This window comes from Armigeres subalbatus, chromosome 2, assembly GCF_024139115.2.
Source record: "Armigeres subalbatus isolate Guangzhou_Male chromosome 2, GZ_Asu_2, whole genome shotgun sequence".
Lineage (NCBI taxonomy): Eukaryota > Metazoa > Arthropoda > Insecta > Diptera > Culicidae > Armigeres > Armigeres subalbatus.
In genome coordinates, this window is record NC_085140.1 from 415639574 (window position 1) to 415655997 (window position 16424).

General features: G+C 37.3%; 1 protein-coding gene across 17 annotated transcripts in view; it reads left to right on the forward strand.

The window, feature by feature from the left end:
* The window catches only part of LOC134213393 (potassium voltage-gated channel protein Shaw-like), a 271798-nt gene that overhangs the window by 128331 nt on the left and 127043 nt on the right, over positions 1-16424 (forward strand). For all 17 annotated transcript variants that reach the window (XR_009979446.1, XR_009979447.1, XM_062692415.1 and 14 more), the window contains one exon: positions 10020-10137. Coding sequence is in view for 15 of the 17 variants with exons in the window: in XM_062692415.1 (XP_062548399.1) it covers positions 10020-10137 (118 nt within the window). In the remaining 2 variants the exon portion in view is untranslated. The remainder of the gene's footprint in view (positions 1-10019; positions 10138-16424) is intronic.

Below are 16424 nucleotides of genomic sequence, written 5' to 3' on the forward strand. Positions count from 1 at the left end.
TGCAGTAAAATTGCAATAATGTTGCAAAATACTACAGTCGAAAAATAATAAAATCAAAATATAAAACTGGATTCGATTTATGGATCTTGTGATTGATAGTCCTTCACTCTACCACAGCACCATTCAACACTTCGAACGGACTATATGTTGACTCGCCATAAAAACCATACGATTATGAAGTTTTGTACTCGGGTTTTCTGTTACTTGTTTGCACCATCACCAGAAAAAAATGTGAGTTGTCAAAACGTTGAACGATGCTAAATGAAACATGAAGACACACTCAACTTATCTGCAACTTAATTTAAACAAACAATTAAATTTTGAAAGACGCATTAAAGTTACATGGTAAAAAATATGCAACTTGATGATTTTGTTTCGTGTTTGCAACATAAAGTGCAGTATTCTCTGGTTGTTTGTTCTCAAATGTCAAACACGTACTGCATTGCAATGTTAATGAAACATTGATCACAACTCGAACATTTTTGACATACAGGGTTTTCAATTAGTTCGAATACAAATGTTTGATCATTGTGTTTGTAAGCCCAATGTACATATACTGTATTAGTATTGGTGTCAGCGTTAGCGGTATACATACGCTTTCGGATGTGTGTGGTGATGACATTCTGTCACTTGTTGTTTGTTTATTACGCGCGTTGAAAATGAATTGGGGCATCATAAATAGCCTTTTTTTAATGTCAAAATCATTGCGGCGTACTACAAAACTGAGGTTTTGGGAACGATTGATGCCCCCAATGGCCCGGTGCTAAGACGGAGATGAGCCCTACGTGTTCCAATAGGACAATAACCTTTTATACACGAAAATTGCTATTTTATCCTAATATGGGGACTCATCGACTTTTTGGACAAAACATTGCGACCTCCCAGCTTCCCGAATTTGAACCCCTTTAACTTTTTTGTTTGGTCCTTTATTATGTTAAGGCTGTACGAATACAAGGTCAGTAACTTGGACAAGTTCAAGACGAAATTCTCAAAATCTGGAACGAAATGCCCATGCGGTTCGTGTGTGCCGCTTGCGATGGGTTTTAGAAACGTTTAAAGCTCGTGAAGAAGTGCAAAATAGCGGTCATGCCAAAAGAAATGTTACTAACGTTCCTTATAAACAATACTTCCAATGAAATGCAACTGGGAAAAAAAAATTCAATCTAAATTTTTAAACATTTTTTGAAAGTGTATTTGAACTTATTGAATACCCTGTATTGATGCAGCTTTTTTATGCTTTTATGTTTTTCTAATGCCTTTAATGAAACTGAATAGAAACAATGTGCATTTTGGAAGATGTTGCGTGTGCTACTTGGGTCCCCAACGGTCGACGTGAAATACAAGCCTGCAAGAAACACCGTTTCATCCAAACAGATCTACTGCGAGTAACGTCAGCATTTCTAGGCAGTCCGGTTCATCCATTACGGATGGGTATCATCCCCTCAGGCTGCTTCCCAGGCATCCCGGATACACCAATCCGGGTTATAAGTCAGAACTAATCCAGCGACCGAGACACCCGAACCCGAGTGATAAGATCTACGATATCCAGTAGTCTACTCTTACTTCGCTCTTTTACCCTACATCAGGGCACAGATGTCACTTTAACTCGACCTCTCAAAGGTCACTGATAGCCGCTGTTATTTAACAATAGCCCCCGTCCCGGATTATCGGCTTACAGGAGGTCCGACATTTAGTACAATTGGAGTCCTTCGGACCACCACCTTTCACGTAATAAAGTTCAACGAGCACGTGCAGTCGGTGAAGTCCGTCGACGACTCTCTCTCTCTCTTCCTCTCTATCCTCCTCTTGAACGCGCACCATCCGCCCTGAGACGATCCAAAGTCTGATCCCCGTGGCGCCTTTTGAGTTGAGCCATCGACGTGATCACCGTCAGTGGTTGATTCTCTCCGTACTGAAGTGGAAAGTGGTTTCTGACCTTTTTGGGAGCAACGACTTTCCAATAATGGTCTCTACTTCTAACACCTCTCGCAGGTCATGACGGCGTTACGACTGGGAAGCCTATGGTCACTACCTTCCCGCGCTCTAGAGAACAGCACTCCGTCAACTCTATCCAAATTTGCCCAAGTCGTTCTGGATGTCGGGAAGGGCCTGTGATTTCTCATCTCAGTCTAGTTAATTTTATCTTATACTTCACTGCTGCTGAAATCCCACGACCTTGAATCTTATCGCCAAAGAAATCGATACATGACGCCATCAAGCTACAAGAAAATTTAGAAATAATCGATGCACGGTTTGTACCTTGTCGCTGTTTTGTACCTTGGTTACATGATTTTTGCCGTAATCTCAGTAAAGGTGTATAATTACGGTACATATTTTGCTGAAAATCAGTAATAAACGAAATTTTCTGCCGAGATTCAGTTTTTAAACTTACTGATCTACAGCCAGCGGTACCCGATTTTGCCGATCTCGAAAAAGAAAAACTTAGTGTGTATATTCACATTCCGCAGTCTTGGCTTCATCTTTTAGGACCCATCCTGCTTCAAATCGCTGTTTTGTACCTTGGTCCAATCTGCGCTGGAATATGCCTCTCTAAAAAAGTAAGCTACTCATACAAAAATTGTACAAAAGGAATACGTAATTGTAAGCTTTAAACCAATGATTGTATTAGAATAAAGTAAAGTTCTCGTGCAAAATTGTAATCAAATCTGACATCCGCTGGTTGGGTGTGCAATTCGGTTGTTTTAGCTATTTTCATGCTTGGCCGTAATAAATGGATATTCCTAATTGTAAAACTACCAATTGTACGTAGGACAGTAACCGGGGTGGGTACAAAGGGTGCAAGTTGTTATCCAGTTTGCTTCCGATACTACCAACCCAGCGCAGACCGACTGTGAATTCGGATGAAATTTGTGGAAACTTTTCCAACTTACCAGCAGGATGCTCTTCCATACGCCTCGCCAGTTTACTGGATGATGATTGCACGTTTCTGCCATTGGACATGCTGCAGAAAATAATAACGAATGGGTAAACAAGGTAAAATAGACTGAAATGGAAAATATTCTACGGCGGTTTTTCCAAGAGTTTTGTTTTAAGAAATAATAGGAAACTAACTGTCCTTATTATGTTTATAAGGAATACAAAATTAATTTTTCATTTCACATTTCAAATTAACCAAATTATTTTCCGTAAATAGATGCGATTCACTCGTCACCTAATCATGCTCTATGGCTATCAAAAGCTGTCATGACATTATAAATCGATACGATGCGATGGTTGTCTTACTTTGGATAAATTAAATCATCTCAAAGTTTGACAAACAAATGCAAATGTTTCAAGCATGTGGGAATGGGAAATGCATTTTGTGACACTCCCCCGAACATATGCACATTCGTTGATGAATGCGTATTTTGGATCCTCGACAGTGGATTCGAAGTTTACGTTCGCATGGGGAAGTTTCATTGTTGCAGTGCAGTACATGTTAGATAAAGTGGAGGCAGGCTATAAACAATGGAACTGGGTACAAGGATGATAAATGATTCCAAAATTAAATTTCCCATCCTGTTTTCAAAATATTGCTGCAGGAGTGTTTATTTTGTATGCTCAGCTCTTTTTATCTTTGTATTTTCTGTATGGTATGGAATGCATTATCTACATACATTTACTTAGGTACATGTTAATAGGCTTTGCTCAGATGCAATATTGTTTTTACCGCATAATAGGTGGATGTTGCATTAAGAAATATGTACATGAGAATTGCTACATTTGCATGGTGACGATTGAACATGTTTGAAACCTGTACGAAAAATTTATTTGTTCCAGTGAAGGAGATTAAATTTAAATACTATACACTACCGGTCATAAGTGGTTCACCCCCTAAAAATAAAACAAAGTTTTTTGGTACACACATTCTACAGCCATCCATGGACGTAATCAATCTGTAACTATCGACCTCTCACATAAGATCACGAAGCACATCGATTGAGGAAAATATGCGGATGCCATCATTGATGACCTTCCCCCGCGGGAAAAGAATGATTCTCTATCACAGTTGATTCTTGACAGCGCTCTTCAAACACATCGCCGACTAGAGAAGGGCGATACACTCACGAATCGATCAAATGAACCGTGATCGAATCAATATTCGTTTTTGAAAAGCTACGACTCACTAAAAGAATCATGATTCATTTTAATCCAACTGAACGAAGTGACAAATTTTTGTTGTTATGTGAAAAGCAGTAAACCTTTCCCATGAGATGAGGTGATTGTGCTGAGTGAAGTGAACTGAAATGCTCGTCTACTTGAAACAAAATTTGGTAAATTTTGAACTAGATTGCATACCAATAAACAGGCCGTTTTTACAACTTCGGCACTTTGGCATTTGGAAAGGCATGAGTGAGATCATTGAACACTAGAGCGATTCCAAGCAACAGCATCAAAATTTAAGAAAATTTTTAATTCATGATTTTCTATTGAGTTGAAACTTTGCACAGTTTTTCAATTTCATCTAAATCGTCATTTTTCGATATCAAATCTTCATATTGAGTCACGACTAACTTTTCAAAAGGGTGTATGTGAAAATGGTTCAAAAATATTTAAAAAGCTGCACAGCAAAAACGGAATGTTCGATTGTTATGATTTTTTCAGCAAAGTTAGACAACTAAATGGTGATTCTTAAGAAAATGTGCATAGTAAAAAAAATATTTTTGCCTTTAAAAATATCATTTTTGTCACAAAAACTCAAATATCTCAAAACCCTATCTTTTTTCGAACGTAATTTTTTAGGAAAACGGTCCATTATATTAGCTATCTACCATAAAAATTTGGTGATGGTAAACTAATAAACAAAAAGTTATGACATTTCAAACATTTCACAATTTTCACATATAGTAAACAAAAAAATTTCCGTGTATTTTTTTTCAAGAATCGCAGTTTGATGCTGATTTTATAGTTAAAGGCCTTGCGTAAGATAAACAAGATGTGTGTATGAAATGCCATATTTATGTATTCATCGATATTATGTATATTATATGTATAAATATTATATGTATAAATAAATAAAATGAATTAATATTATCCTAAGTATTAAATTAAATGTGGCAGTTACACAATGTTGTTATAGAAACTCTAAGAGTTTTGGGTTTGAATTTTGGTATGGGTTATGATATCATGAAAACAGTTTATTAATACTTATTTTTATTTATTTTTATTCAAATTTTTAAAATATCGAACACCTTTGAATTATTATCAGCACAGTTTGAGTATAGTTTTGCTTTAATTTTATTTTCCGACAATGGAATGAAACAGTGAAATTTTTGGGTTCCTTGGATCGTTTTCGCGTTATTAAATTGCTCGCTGAGCTCTGAAGCCTTGATTTCGTACTCTTCAGTAGTAGTAAAACAAAATGATAATTTGGTTAAATCTTTTTCTTTTCTACGATTTGCCCAATCAAAAAGTTCTTTCGCAGTTTTAATTGGATGCTCACGTTCTTTGGCTAAACTTGCTCTTGTGGCCATGCGCTTTATTGTTCCTCCAATAGCATCACAAGGACCTTTGCCATGTGATGTAGCAAAAAACTGCCATTCTACATCAATTCCGTACATTGATTTAAATTGACATAGGCTCGAAAAATTCTTACGATTTTTGTACTGCGACGCTGCTCCATCAGACATGAAATATATCTTTTTGACTTCTTTATGCTTATCAACGCGTAAAAGTTAATCATTTTTCTATGAACAAGTTTACGGATACTGAATCGTGTCTTAAATCTTCGGAAATTATAATAAAACTTAAGTGTTCAATTTGCGTACTTCCATTAAAATAAATAACGAATGGATGAATTGTAGCTTGTTGTACGTTCCAGTGATGGGACTGCACTTCATCTTGCAATACAAAGCTGTAATTTTCAGAAAAATCACAAATGACTAAAAATTCACCATTTTGTAATGTATTTTTCGTATTTTTAAAAAGCTGGATTGTTCTGTTTTAATGAAATCGTGAGGGATTAAACTTTCTAATTTCAAGCAAAAATATGACACAAACTCATCTACAGGTTTTACAATAGTTTCTATGTCACACCTATCCGTGGTCACCCATTGCTCAAATGATAACTGATCAATATATTTTTCTTCAAACTCAGCGAATAAAGTATTTTCCAATGATGAAGAATCTGGACAATCCGAACAAGATCGTAGATAGCAATTTGATGTTGTATTTTCACACAAAAGACTACCAGTTAACATTTTAATATCCTTTGTTAAATTGATTCTTTTCAAACTATGTAAAATAAGATTAATATTCTCATGGGTTGTGCACACACACACATTATGTGTTCCTGAATTGGAAAGAAGCTTACATTGCCTTGGCCGAAGGCTTGCAAATGAGGAAAAACCTATTTTAATATTATCGTGAATTTCCTTGAAGCGTGTGTATGCTTCTTTCAAAATCGTCATCATTAATCGTTTTTGGATTGCTTGACGCTTTCCATCTTTTTTTACTGATACATAATCTTTTTGACCAGGCATAGCTCGACTTACTTCATCATCTTCAAAATATTGAACTACTATTTCTTTTGTCTCATCTGGTAATGCAGTACTAGACCTAGTATTTTTGGTTGAAAGGCAGTTATTCTTCAATTGTTTTGCCTCTTTTACTGTATTTCTATTGGTTTTGAACTCATCAATGGCATCCTGAATAGACCACGAACTTGGCAGCATCGACAAAATCAATAATTTTTCTTTCCTTGTCGTGGCTGCATTCGAGAACCTTTCCTTCATATTTATAATTACCTCATCGTAGTCTGTATTTTCCACATCATCAGGTCCTAATTTGAAGAGGTTTCTTCGTACAGCTTCGTTTATTTCACGGTATTTTTTCTCCGGGTAATAAACGTAGTCCATCTTACTCCATTTAATCAGGTCACTTTTATCCCAGCTATGCCCTCGTTAAAGCGTTCGATGTTGACCTTTTGGATACACTCATCTTCCGATTGATTTGTTGAAACAGATTTCGCTGATGGTACGGTGGCAAGGCTCTCAGCACTTAATACTTCTGGTAATTCCTCAGTTGTTGTCGATACATCTGGCAATTCCTCAGTTGCTGTCGTTTTCGAACTTCCTGCGCTCTGCTCAACCGATGATATACAGATTGCTCTTTTGTCAACGTTTAGACGGCAGGACGTGCAAATGCGTAAATTTGTATTCAATGTGGACATTGGAGCATAACCAGTCGCTTTCAGTTTATCTATGGTGCTTTCGGTGAGATTTCGTAACTCTTTTGAACACTTTTTCCATCAAACGGCCTACAACAGTTGAGAAAGCGGCTACTCATGTTGTTCGTAATATTTCAATAAACAAAATCACTTTTAAGTTTTTACTGACTAGTTTGGTGTCATTTGTTGACTGAAGAAAAAAATTACTATAAGATCTTTAACAACCTTAGTAGTAGTAATTTTTTGCTTTTTCGTGAGCATTGTCATGGTATGTAACTATCATGCATTTGTTGTTGTTGAAGATACCCGTTTCCTCCTTTCCGATCATAAAGTATATTCTCTAAGAGGTATATTTTTGCAGGTAAACTATAGACGTACACGTGTATATAAATCTTTGATTTTGCAGCTTTTTCTTAAAAATAACATTTCTGATATGTTTCTATCAACGTTATTATCAACAGGTTTCAACACTATTAAAAGATTTTTTCGCCAGTCACGTGCAATGAAAATTATGACACTATCAATACTTTTGATCACAACACTGGATCGTGTCTAAGTTTCTTATAGATGCTATGAATAATTAAATCAAAATATCATGAAAACAACTTGTTTAAATCACGTCCCTTAACAATAAAATCTGCATCAAACTGCAATTCTCGAAATAACTTACACAGAAAAAAAATTTTTTTTTACTAAATGTGAAAATTGTGAAATGTTTGAAATGTCATAACTTTTTTGTTTATTAGTTTACCATCACCAAATTTTTATGGTAGATAGCTAATATAATGAACCGTTTTCCCGTACCGTTATAATTACGTTCGAAAAAAGATAGGGTTTTGAGATATTTGAGTTTTTGTGACAAAAATGATATTTTTAAAGGCAAAAAAAATTTTTTTTTACTCTGCACATTTTCTTAAGAATCACCATTTAGTTGTCTAACTTTGCTGAAAAAATCATAACAATCGAACATTCCGTTTTTGCTAGTGCAGCTTTTTAAATATTTTTGAACCATTTTCACATACACCCTTTTGAAAAGTTAGTCGTGACTCAATATGAAGATTTGATATCGAAAAATGACGATTTAGATGAAATTGAAAAACTGTGCAGAGTTTCAAATATTTTCGAAATGGTCGCTCAGGATCGACTGACATGCCCCCGTGGAATGCCTCACTAAACAAACATTGTTAAAATATTTGACGATGTTTCCGTGGAAATTCCATCGGAACATAACGTTACACTTTCGAAAACTGCAGTTTTATCCAACATAATGGCAAAGCATGTACGACAATCCACTATTGATACGTATCTACTGTTGGATCTACCCTCTGTTGTCAAGAAGTTGGCACATCTATTACCGGATGGCTTGGTTTTTCAGGAAGAGCTGAAACCGAACTTAATTCACAGGCCTATCACTAGACCCCCGATCCGATAAACATGGGTTTAATGCGGGTGACAGTTATGAAGTTGCTTATCAATCATTACTTCACGAAGTAGAATCCAAAAACGCCAAAAATCAAGTCCAATACAAATCGGCAACCATCTGCATCTAACAAATTAAACCATCTGATATTTGGAAGGGTTGGAACTACACTGCATACCCAATTTATACCCGTTCATCATTATTAAAAGTGTAAAGATTCACCATTTTTATCTCATACTTGCCATACTAATTTTTGTCAGCTAATTTTTCAAGAATTTGGGTTTAAAAATAAAGGTATAGTTTGAACGAAAAGTGTAAATTTGGTAAATATACATTTTTGAATATACTTTCCAAAAAGAATGTATTCTGGCGAAAACCTCAAGACCAAAATCTACTCAGTAAAACTGTAAAATGTTTGCGTTTGGCGAATGTACATCAAAATTGTGCCAAGAAGCTATTACAATTTTAATCCAAAAATCATTTTTTGAAGAAGGGCTCGTAATACATATACCAATTGGCTCAGCTTGGAAAACTAAGCAAATATCTTATTTTGTGTACGTGTGTATTTCATACAGAAGGAGTTGACCAATTCGAATGCAACCAGTTTCATTCGAAGGAAAAATCTTCCTAAATTGAGACTATTATTTTTGTTTGTCAATAATGTTATTGCATAAATGCATACAATTTTAAATATTTTTATTCGCTCATTGTATCATTACTCAAATCGTGGCACAAAAATTAACTAAGACATGTTTCACATTAAGAGAAGTAAAACGTTGAGTTCAACAAATTATATCGAGAAAATTGTCATTTCCACTAAAAACATTAGTCAGAGTTTTCATCTTAAGTTCACACTTTAAATTATTTTCAACCGAACTGCCAACTGCCAATGATCAAAAGCAATGCTAATCATCGATTATTAAATTCCAAGCAACCATCCATCATAGCACAAATACGATTAATTAAATCAAAACCACTGTCCTAATTATGGGGCAAACAATACCTCGAGTCAATATTTAACAATCGATATGACAGTGCGACAAACATGATCTGCGTGATTGGTCGTTTGCATTCATTCACGAACAAGCATACAAACAATTCGCATACAACGATTCAGATAAGGTATAGCTTCAACATTAATAGCGATAAATTTCAACTCAGGGTATTAAGGACAATCATGACAGTGACCCAGTATGCAGTTCAAAGATATGTTTACTTTTTCTAATGAGGTCTGAATTCGTTTTTGTTCTTGCGTTTTGGAATTTTAGAACCTACTCTTTACACAGAGCTCAAATCATTCAGAATTTTCAACCTGTCCACAAAATTCGTATTCGCACTCTGGGGCATAAAGATATAATTTTCATATAAAAGTGTTCTCCAAATGGGAAATTTGATTAAATTTTGAACGTTTTTATCCACCTTTTTTTCCAGAACGGGAAAACTGCACTATCCGACAGATGTTTGCGGGCCTCTGTTCGAGGAGGAGCTCGAGTTTTGGGGGCTGGATTCCAACCAGGTGGAACCATGCTGCTGGATGACGTACACACAGGTGAGTATTTATAAAAATACACATTTCATTTGATTTAAAAAATAATAAGATAGAGTTGCAGCTTTGTGGGGTGATTTTACTAACTGAGATTGCTATTCCCGTACGCTACACCGTGTTCGTTTATTATCAACTACAGAATGCGTAAACAATATGGGCATTACTTCAGGATTTTTTTATAGCTTAATTAAAGAGGTTGTCAGCCTCTTAAATTACATCAGGAAATTGATTACATAATTTACATTATTACAGTAATCTTCCGAACATTGCATGCGATTTGTATGATTAGTGATAGCACGTTCAAACACGGAGTCACCAAGCGATTTGTTTTTCATTGTAATAAAAAATCAGAAGGGTTGTGTATAAGACATAACCGCAAGGTGGACGCTAGACAACGTAAGGACATAGTTGCGATTGATTTTTCTACCAACTGTGTTTTATACATTGAAGAAGTTTGTTCTCGAAGGTGACTGTGTTCGATTCCCGGTCCGGTCTAGGAAATATTCGGCTTGGAAATTTTTTCGACTTCACTGGGCATATAAATGTATCATCGTGTCATGATATACGAATGCAAAAATGGTAACTTGGCTTAGAAACCTCGCAGTTAACAACTGTGGAAGTGTCATATGAGCACTAATCTGCTACAATGGGACAATGCGTCTTCTTAATAACAAACAGCAGCAAAATCAAATGAGAATCTTGAGGGAAAGTTTCACTTGACTGCTACTAATACCATCCATGAGAATTATTTTTTGCACCGTCTCTCTCTGACGCGCGCTCGTGATTCCGTTACCAACGGAATTTTCGGCCGTCGCTAAGCAATTTTTTTTAAACTTTGAACAAAACTCGTCTCGGCTCAACCTTCCCTTGTATAGAATGGTGGTCCTGAGAAGAATCGATTAATTTCCAATAATGCGCCTTCCAAATCACTAACAGCAACCACTCAATAGTTTGGATTGACAAGAAAATTGTGACTTGAGAGCTGCTTCCGCTGATTGCCAGTCGAGGGTACTTCAGGTGCACCCGTTGCAAAAATGTACTCGACCGCAGAAGCAAAACTTGCAATCAATAGTCAGAGTGTTTTCAGAAAATTTTATTTGAGCGCTGCTATCTGCTTTCCGCGACATCTTGAACGAAATGTTTCGCGCGGGCGGAAAAGCAGCTTTCTTATAGTAAATAAAGTAAATTCTCTAGCCCCGCCCTCTTGGAGAGCGTTATGGTTGCACATACAATTTGCACCCATACCGAGACTAATGGCTACAGCATCTCCTTCCGACGCACGCTTTTGATTCTGCTACGGACTTTCTTCGGTCGCCAAGCAATAAATTTTCACTTTGAACCAAATTCGTCCAGGCTTAACATTTCTTTGTATAGAATGTTGGTCCTGAGAAGCAAATAATTTCCAAAAATGAACCTTCCGAAGCACAGCAACCTCTCAATAGTTCGACGCGCCTGTGGTTCTGCTACCAAAGTCAAATATCTGCTGTCTCCAAGCCATGACAATTTGTTTTGGCTCAACCTTTGCTTCCATAAAATTGATGTTAGGGTTCGTACACTAATTACGTAAGCACTTATGGAGGGAGGGGGTCTTACGCTCCATATAAATAAAAAAAACCCAGATTAATCCACCTAGCGGTGATGATGCCTTTCTCGTGCGTCTAATGCAACCTGTTGCGAGGAAATCGGTTCAGGGTAAGTGCATTAAAAGTGAGCTAGATTTTTTTACGCGCTTTTTTCTGAGAAAAAGTATTTTGGCCATAACTACCAAGCCCATTGTCCGATCCGTCCAATTTTCAATAGGAAACAATGGGGAAGTATACTGCGTCGAATGCAGTCTGTTGTGAGGGAATCCGTTTAGGGTAAATGCATTAAAAATGAGCTAGACTTTTTTACGCGCTTTTTTATGAGAAAAAGTATTTTGGCCATAACTACTAAGCCCATTGTCCGATCCGTCCAATTTTCAATAGAAAACAATGGATCAAGATACTGCGTCGAATGCAACCTGTTGCGAGTAAATTGGTTGAGGGTAAGTGCAAAAAAGTGAGCTAAACTTTTTGCTCTTTTGGTGCGCACATACACACACATACACACACACACGCACACAGACATCACCTCAATTCGTCGAGCTGAGTCGATTGGTATATAACACTATGGGTCTCCGAGCCTTCTACACAGAAAGAAATAATGAAAAGTAAACAGCGCGTAAAACTTGAGATGCAGAAATTTACGCTTTTCTACGCTGAAATGGTGCCCTTCCTAACAAGTTTGCTTACAACTTGCATGCAATATTCATGATTCACGTCAAATATTGTATACATTTAGGCTATATCCCGCATGGAATTACGCTAATAATGGCGTTCCATTTATGTGCATGATTTTTAGCGTAAATTTCAGTGGATTTTTCTATCTGTGTATAAAAAGTTTGTTTTTGGAGTGAACATATAGCCTTTACGTATACTTAGTATACGAGAAAGGCAAAAATTGTTTTGGAAAATCTTACATGGGGGGAAGGAGGCATAAAAAATTACGTTCGACTTCTTATGAAAAGAATCGATTTAGTTTTAATAATGCGCCTTCGCAATTAACTGCAACAAAATCGCTAGAAAATTCCACTGAGGCACCGCTTACGTCGATATGATGCCGCTAGACTGCTACAGATACAGCAACCAAAGCCATCGATGCTCGGACCGCTACTGACGCCATCGTAATGTCCACTTTCCGTGACCACTCAACGTGAATCCTCGAACAGAAATGACGCAGAAGCGCGAAATACGGTTATTTTTACATCCAGAGAAAATCAAACGGTGGGTCAGAAGGCTTTACTTTCATCATTCTTATGTCCGTATTGGTAACGCATGAACGGGACTGGTTGGTTCTGATATTTTTACTAAGTAGGACAAGAATTGGAATTTCCAATTGTTTATCGTAAATAATCAAAAGTTTCAATGAAATTTATAAATTGCTGGAGAGTTTCCGAGTCAATTCGAATAATGGGAAAGGGCCGTTTGGCCGAATGCCTTTTGGCCCAATGGCCCAATTGTTTGGCCGAATATACCATTTGGCCGAACAGACCATTAGGCCGAAAATCATTTGGCCGAAAGGGTCATTTGGCCAAAAGGGTCATTTGGCCGAAAATGTTATTTGGCCGAAAGGGTTATTTGGCCGAAAGGGTCGTGAGAAGTGAGAATTGTGGAATGAGAAGTGGGACGTCTTACTTCTCACTCCTTATTTCTTACTTCTTGCTGTTAAAAATGAGAAGCGCGAAGTGAATAGTGAGACGTCTCAATACTCATTACGCGCCTCTCATTATCTACAGTGAGAAGAGAAAAATTAAGAGTGAGAAGTGAGACGTCTCTCAGAAGTGGGAAATGACGAGTTCGGTCATATGTCTTATTCGGCCAAATGTCCTATTCGGCCAAACAACCGTTTTGGCCAAATGACCCTTTCGACCGAAGGACCCGTTCGGCCAAATGGCCCTTCCGGCCAAATGACTTTCGGCCTGAAGGTTTGTTCGGCCAAATGGCCAAATGGATAATAATCTTCAAAATCCATCGAAAGATAAAGGTTATATTAACGTTCAAAATCTTACATGATTTCGTGGCGATTCCCAATTTTGAATTCTGATTTGACACCCATTACCTTCGGGTAAGACGTTGTCCAACGTTAAAACTTTCTGTTTTCGAATATCAGTCTCAGAACTAAAAATGCCTAACTAAGGCGTATGTTCTAATGTGACAAGCATTCTTTTCAATTATTTCCTTTTTTGTCCTGATCTAATCTACCGCAACGACGCACGACCCAACAGGATCATTTTTCCAATGAGGAGGCCATATTAAAAGCCATCAGTAAAAAAAATGTCTTACAAAGAGTACTCATGTTTACGTTTCTCCATTCGCCATTCGCCGTGCTTGCTGGGACATTGTCATTCAATGACACAGATAATATTTTCAATCGTCTGCTGAAAAGAAAGCAAACCTGGTACACAATCCGAAACCATCCACGCCATGAATGGCACGGACGAAACAAGATCGAGCTGTAAACAAGCCTCCATTTTCCACCCACCAGCAACAATCAACGTCGAAACGAGAGCAACTTCACAGTGGAGAATCACCTCGAGTTCGATGACGCAATCGATGATGTTGTTTGATTTGCACTTGACAAGCGGAAAGATTGATGGAAGGAAGTCATTTCTCCGTGGGTCGCTCCACATCACGCTGGCTCGCTCGCCCCGCCCGAGGCTTTATTACCTCATATCGGTGGTTCGTTATCAATTTGAAGGATGCGTCCCGGCGGGCGAAATGTTGTGGCTGGCAGCGCAGAGTGGAGCTAGTCGCAATCGCGCACCAGAGCAACAACTGACTAATGGTACTCCTCGTGGACGGATGGATGTTTGTTGGTCATCGATTGAGTAATCGTTTTGTCGAGATGAAATCATTGTTCCGAGTGTAGTCGGAGTCGAAGCATATTTCGCTATATTTTAGTAGTCAGGATAGGAGCAGTACGGAAGTTGGATGAAAAAACAAGTGATGGCTATCACTGGAAGAGGAATTTCAATTGCACTGAACCATATTTTCGCAGTAGGGATTTGATGTGCTCGTGAATTATGCAGTCACATGGGAGAAAAATAGCAGATATAGGTACATTGTTGGGTGTTATTTTTCAATACTGCAATCTGGAGCGAAGCGCATTGTGCATATGTCCGTGTTCGCCTCATGGTGACATTCATGATGTATATTGCATTCTTGTGCAGATTGTGTTTTCTTCGAATCGTCATCAGCTTATAGGAAAAGATTTTTTTCGCAATAGTATTACATATGCGCACTATTTCATAAGGCCAATAATAATAACGAGTTTTGCTTGAATACTTTCCAGTATGGCCTTCATGTCTTACGAACTAATAACAGTCAAATTGTTACATCAAACAACAGTTGCCAGATTTTACAATTCTGTATAAGCCTTTAGAAGATTTTTCTAAAATCTAGGCGTGCATGAAGCCATATTAAGTGATGAACTCGATACAAAATTTGAAAAATCGCTTTGGAAAAGTAAATAAAAAAGCTGCCAGATTACTTAACAAATACTTATTGAAATGGGGTTCCTGAACATCAATTTTTAAATGCAAGAATTTCTTAAAAACATCAAATCGTGCTGAAAGTCAAGACGATTGCCCATCGGAAGCAATGAGATGAGAGCAATTAATGACCTCAGTTATAACAGTAATCAGTCTATTGAGTAACTAAACTGTAACTTTATTTTAAAAGTCGTAAAAGTTCATACTGGCAAATCAACAAAGCTTTATTTTATGGTGTTTTACAGACACACATGAGATCTCGAATTCTTATGTGCAGCAACCATCAAACAAAATTCCATTGTTAAATGATGATATAAAATTTAACGACTTCTAAACTGAAATATCACTCTTTTGAAAGTTTCGATAGCCAAACGACTTCTAATCTGAAAAGCACCATTCTCATATCGCCAATGTTTCTCTTCCCGGTACTGAGTGTGGGTGATGGATGAATCGTTGGAAAATTTACCCACAACCATCGTCGCTGCAAAATAGCAGCCCACAAGTAGAGTCAGCTGTACGCTTTTCCATCCTACTCGATTACGCCCGGCGCCGACAGATGGATCCTGAGTTTGTGTAAACAATTAGTAAACATTTTCCACTCCGTTCGTAATGTCTGTAGTTCTCCCAATCGAACGTGTGTCATCAGTTTTCCATTGCCTGGGCAAACATTTGATTACCGCTGTTGGTGAAGCGGAATGAAAAGATCAATTTATGACTGTTTAGAGTGATTTCGAACTAAACCACCTATATTGGGCACTACTGGGGGAAATGGTTGAAAACGTTCACATAAACAAATGATGAAATCAATGCGATGCCTTAGATAGTGTACGATTTGCTTGTTTCCTGTGTTTGAAAACAATGAGCTTTCTTTTAATGTTGTCATGTCACGTTTAAATCTTTTGGATGTTTGTCAGTCAGTCGTTACTGTCAATTAATTTTTATTAGAATACCGAAAAAAACAAATCTTACAATTGGGTCTGGGTCATTTGGCATAAAGTCATTTGGCATAATTTCAAACTGTGAAAGCGAAAGGGATATTTCATGTATTGTTTAGCGTAGATAAAGTAGGTCGAGGCTGTTTTCTGATAAATTTAGACTGATGGTAGACATTTTCTGGAAGAACGAAATAACAAAACGGCAGAATTACTTCCGAGGGAGGGATCACATTGATCATTGACTTATTCCGGCCACATGCCTACTTTTAAAGTAGAGATTATAT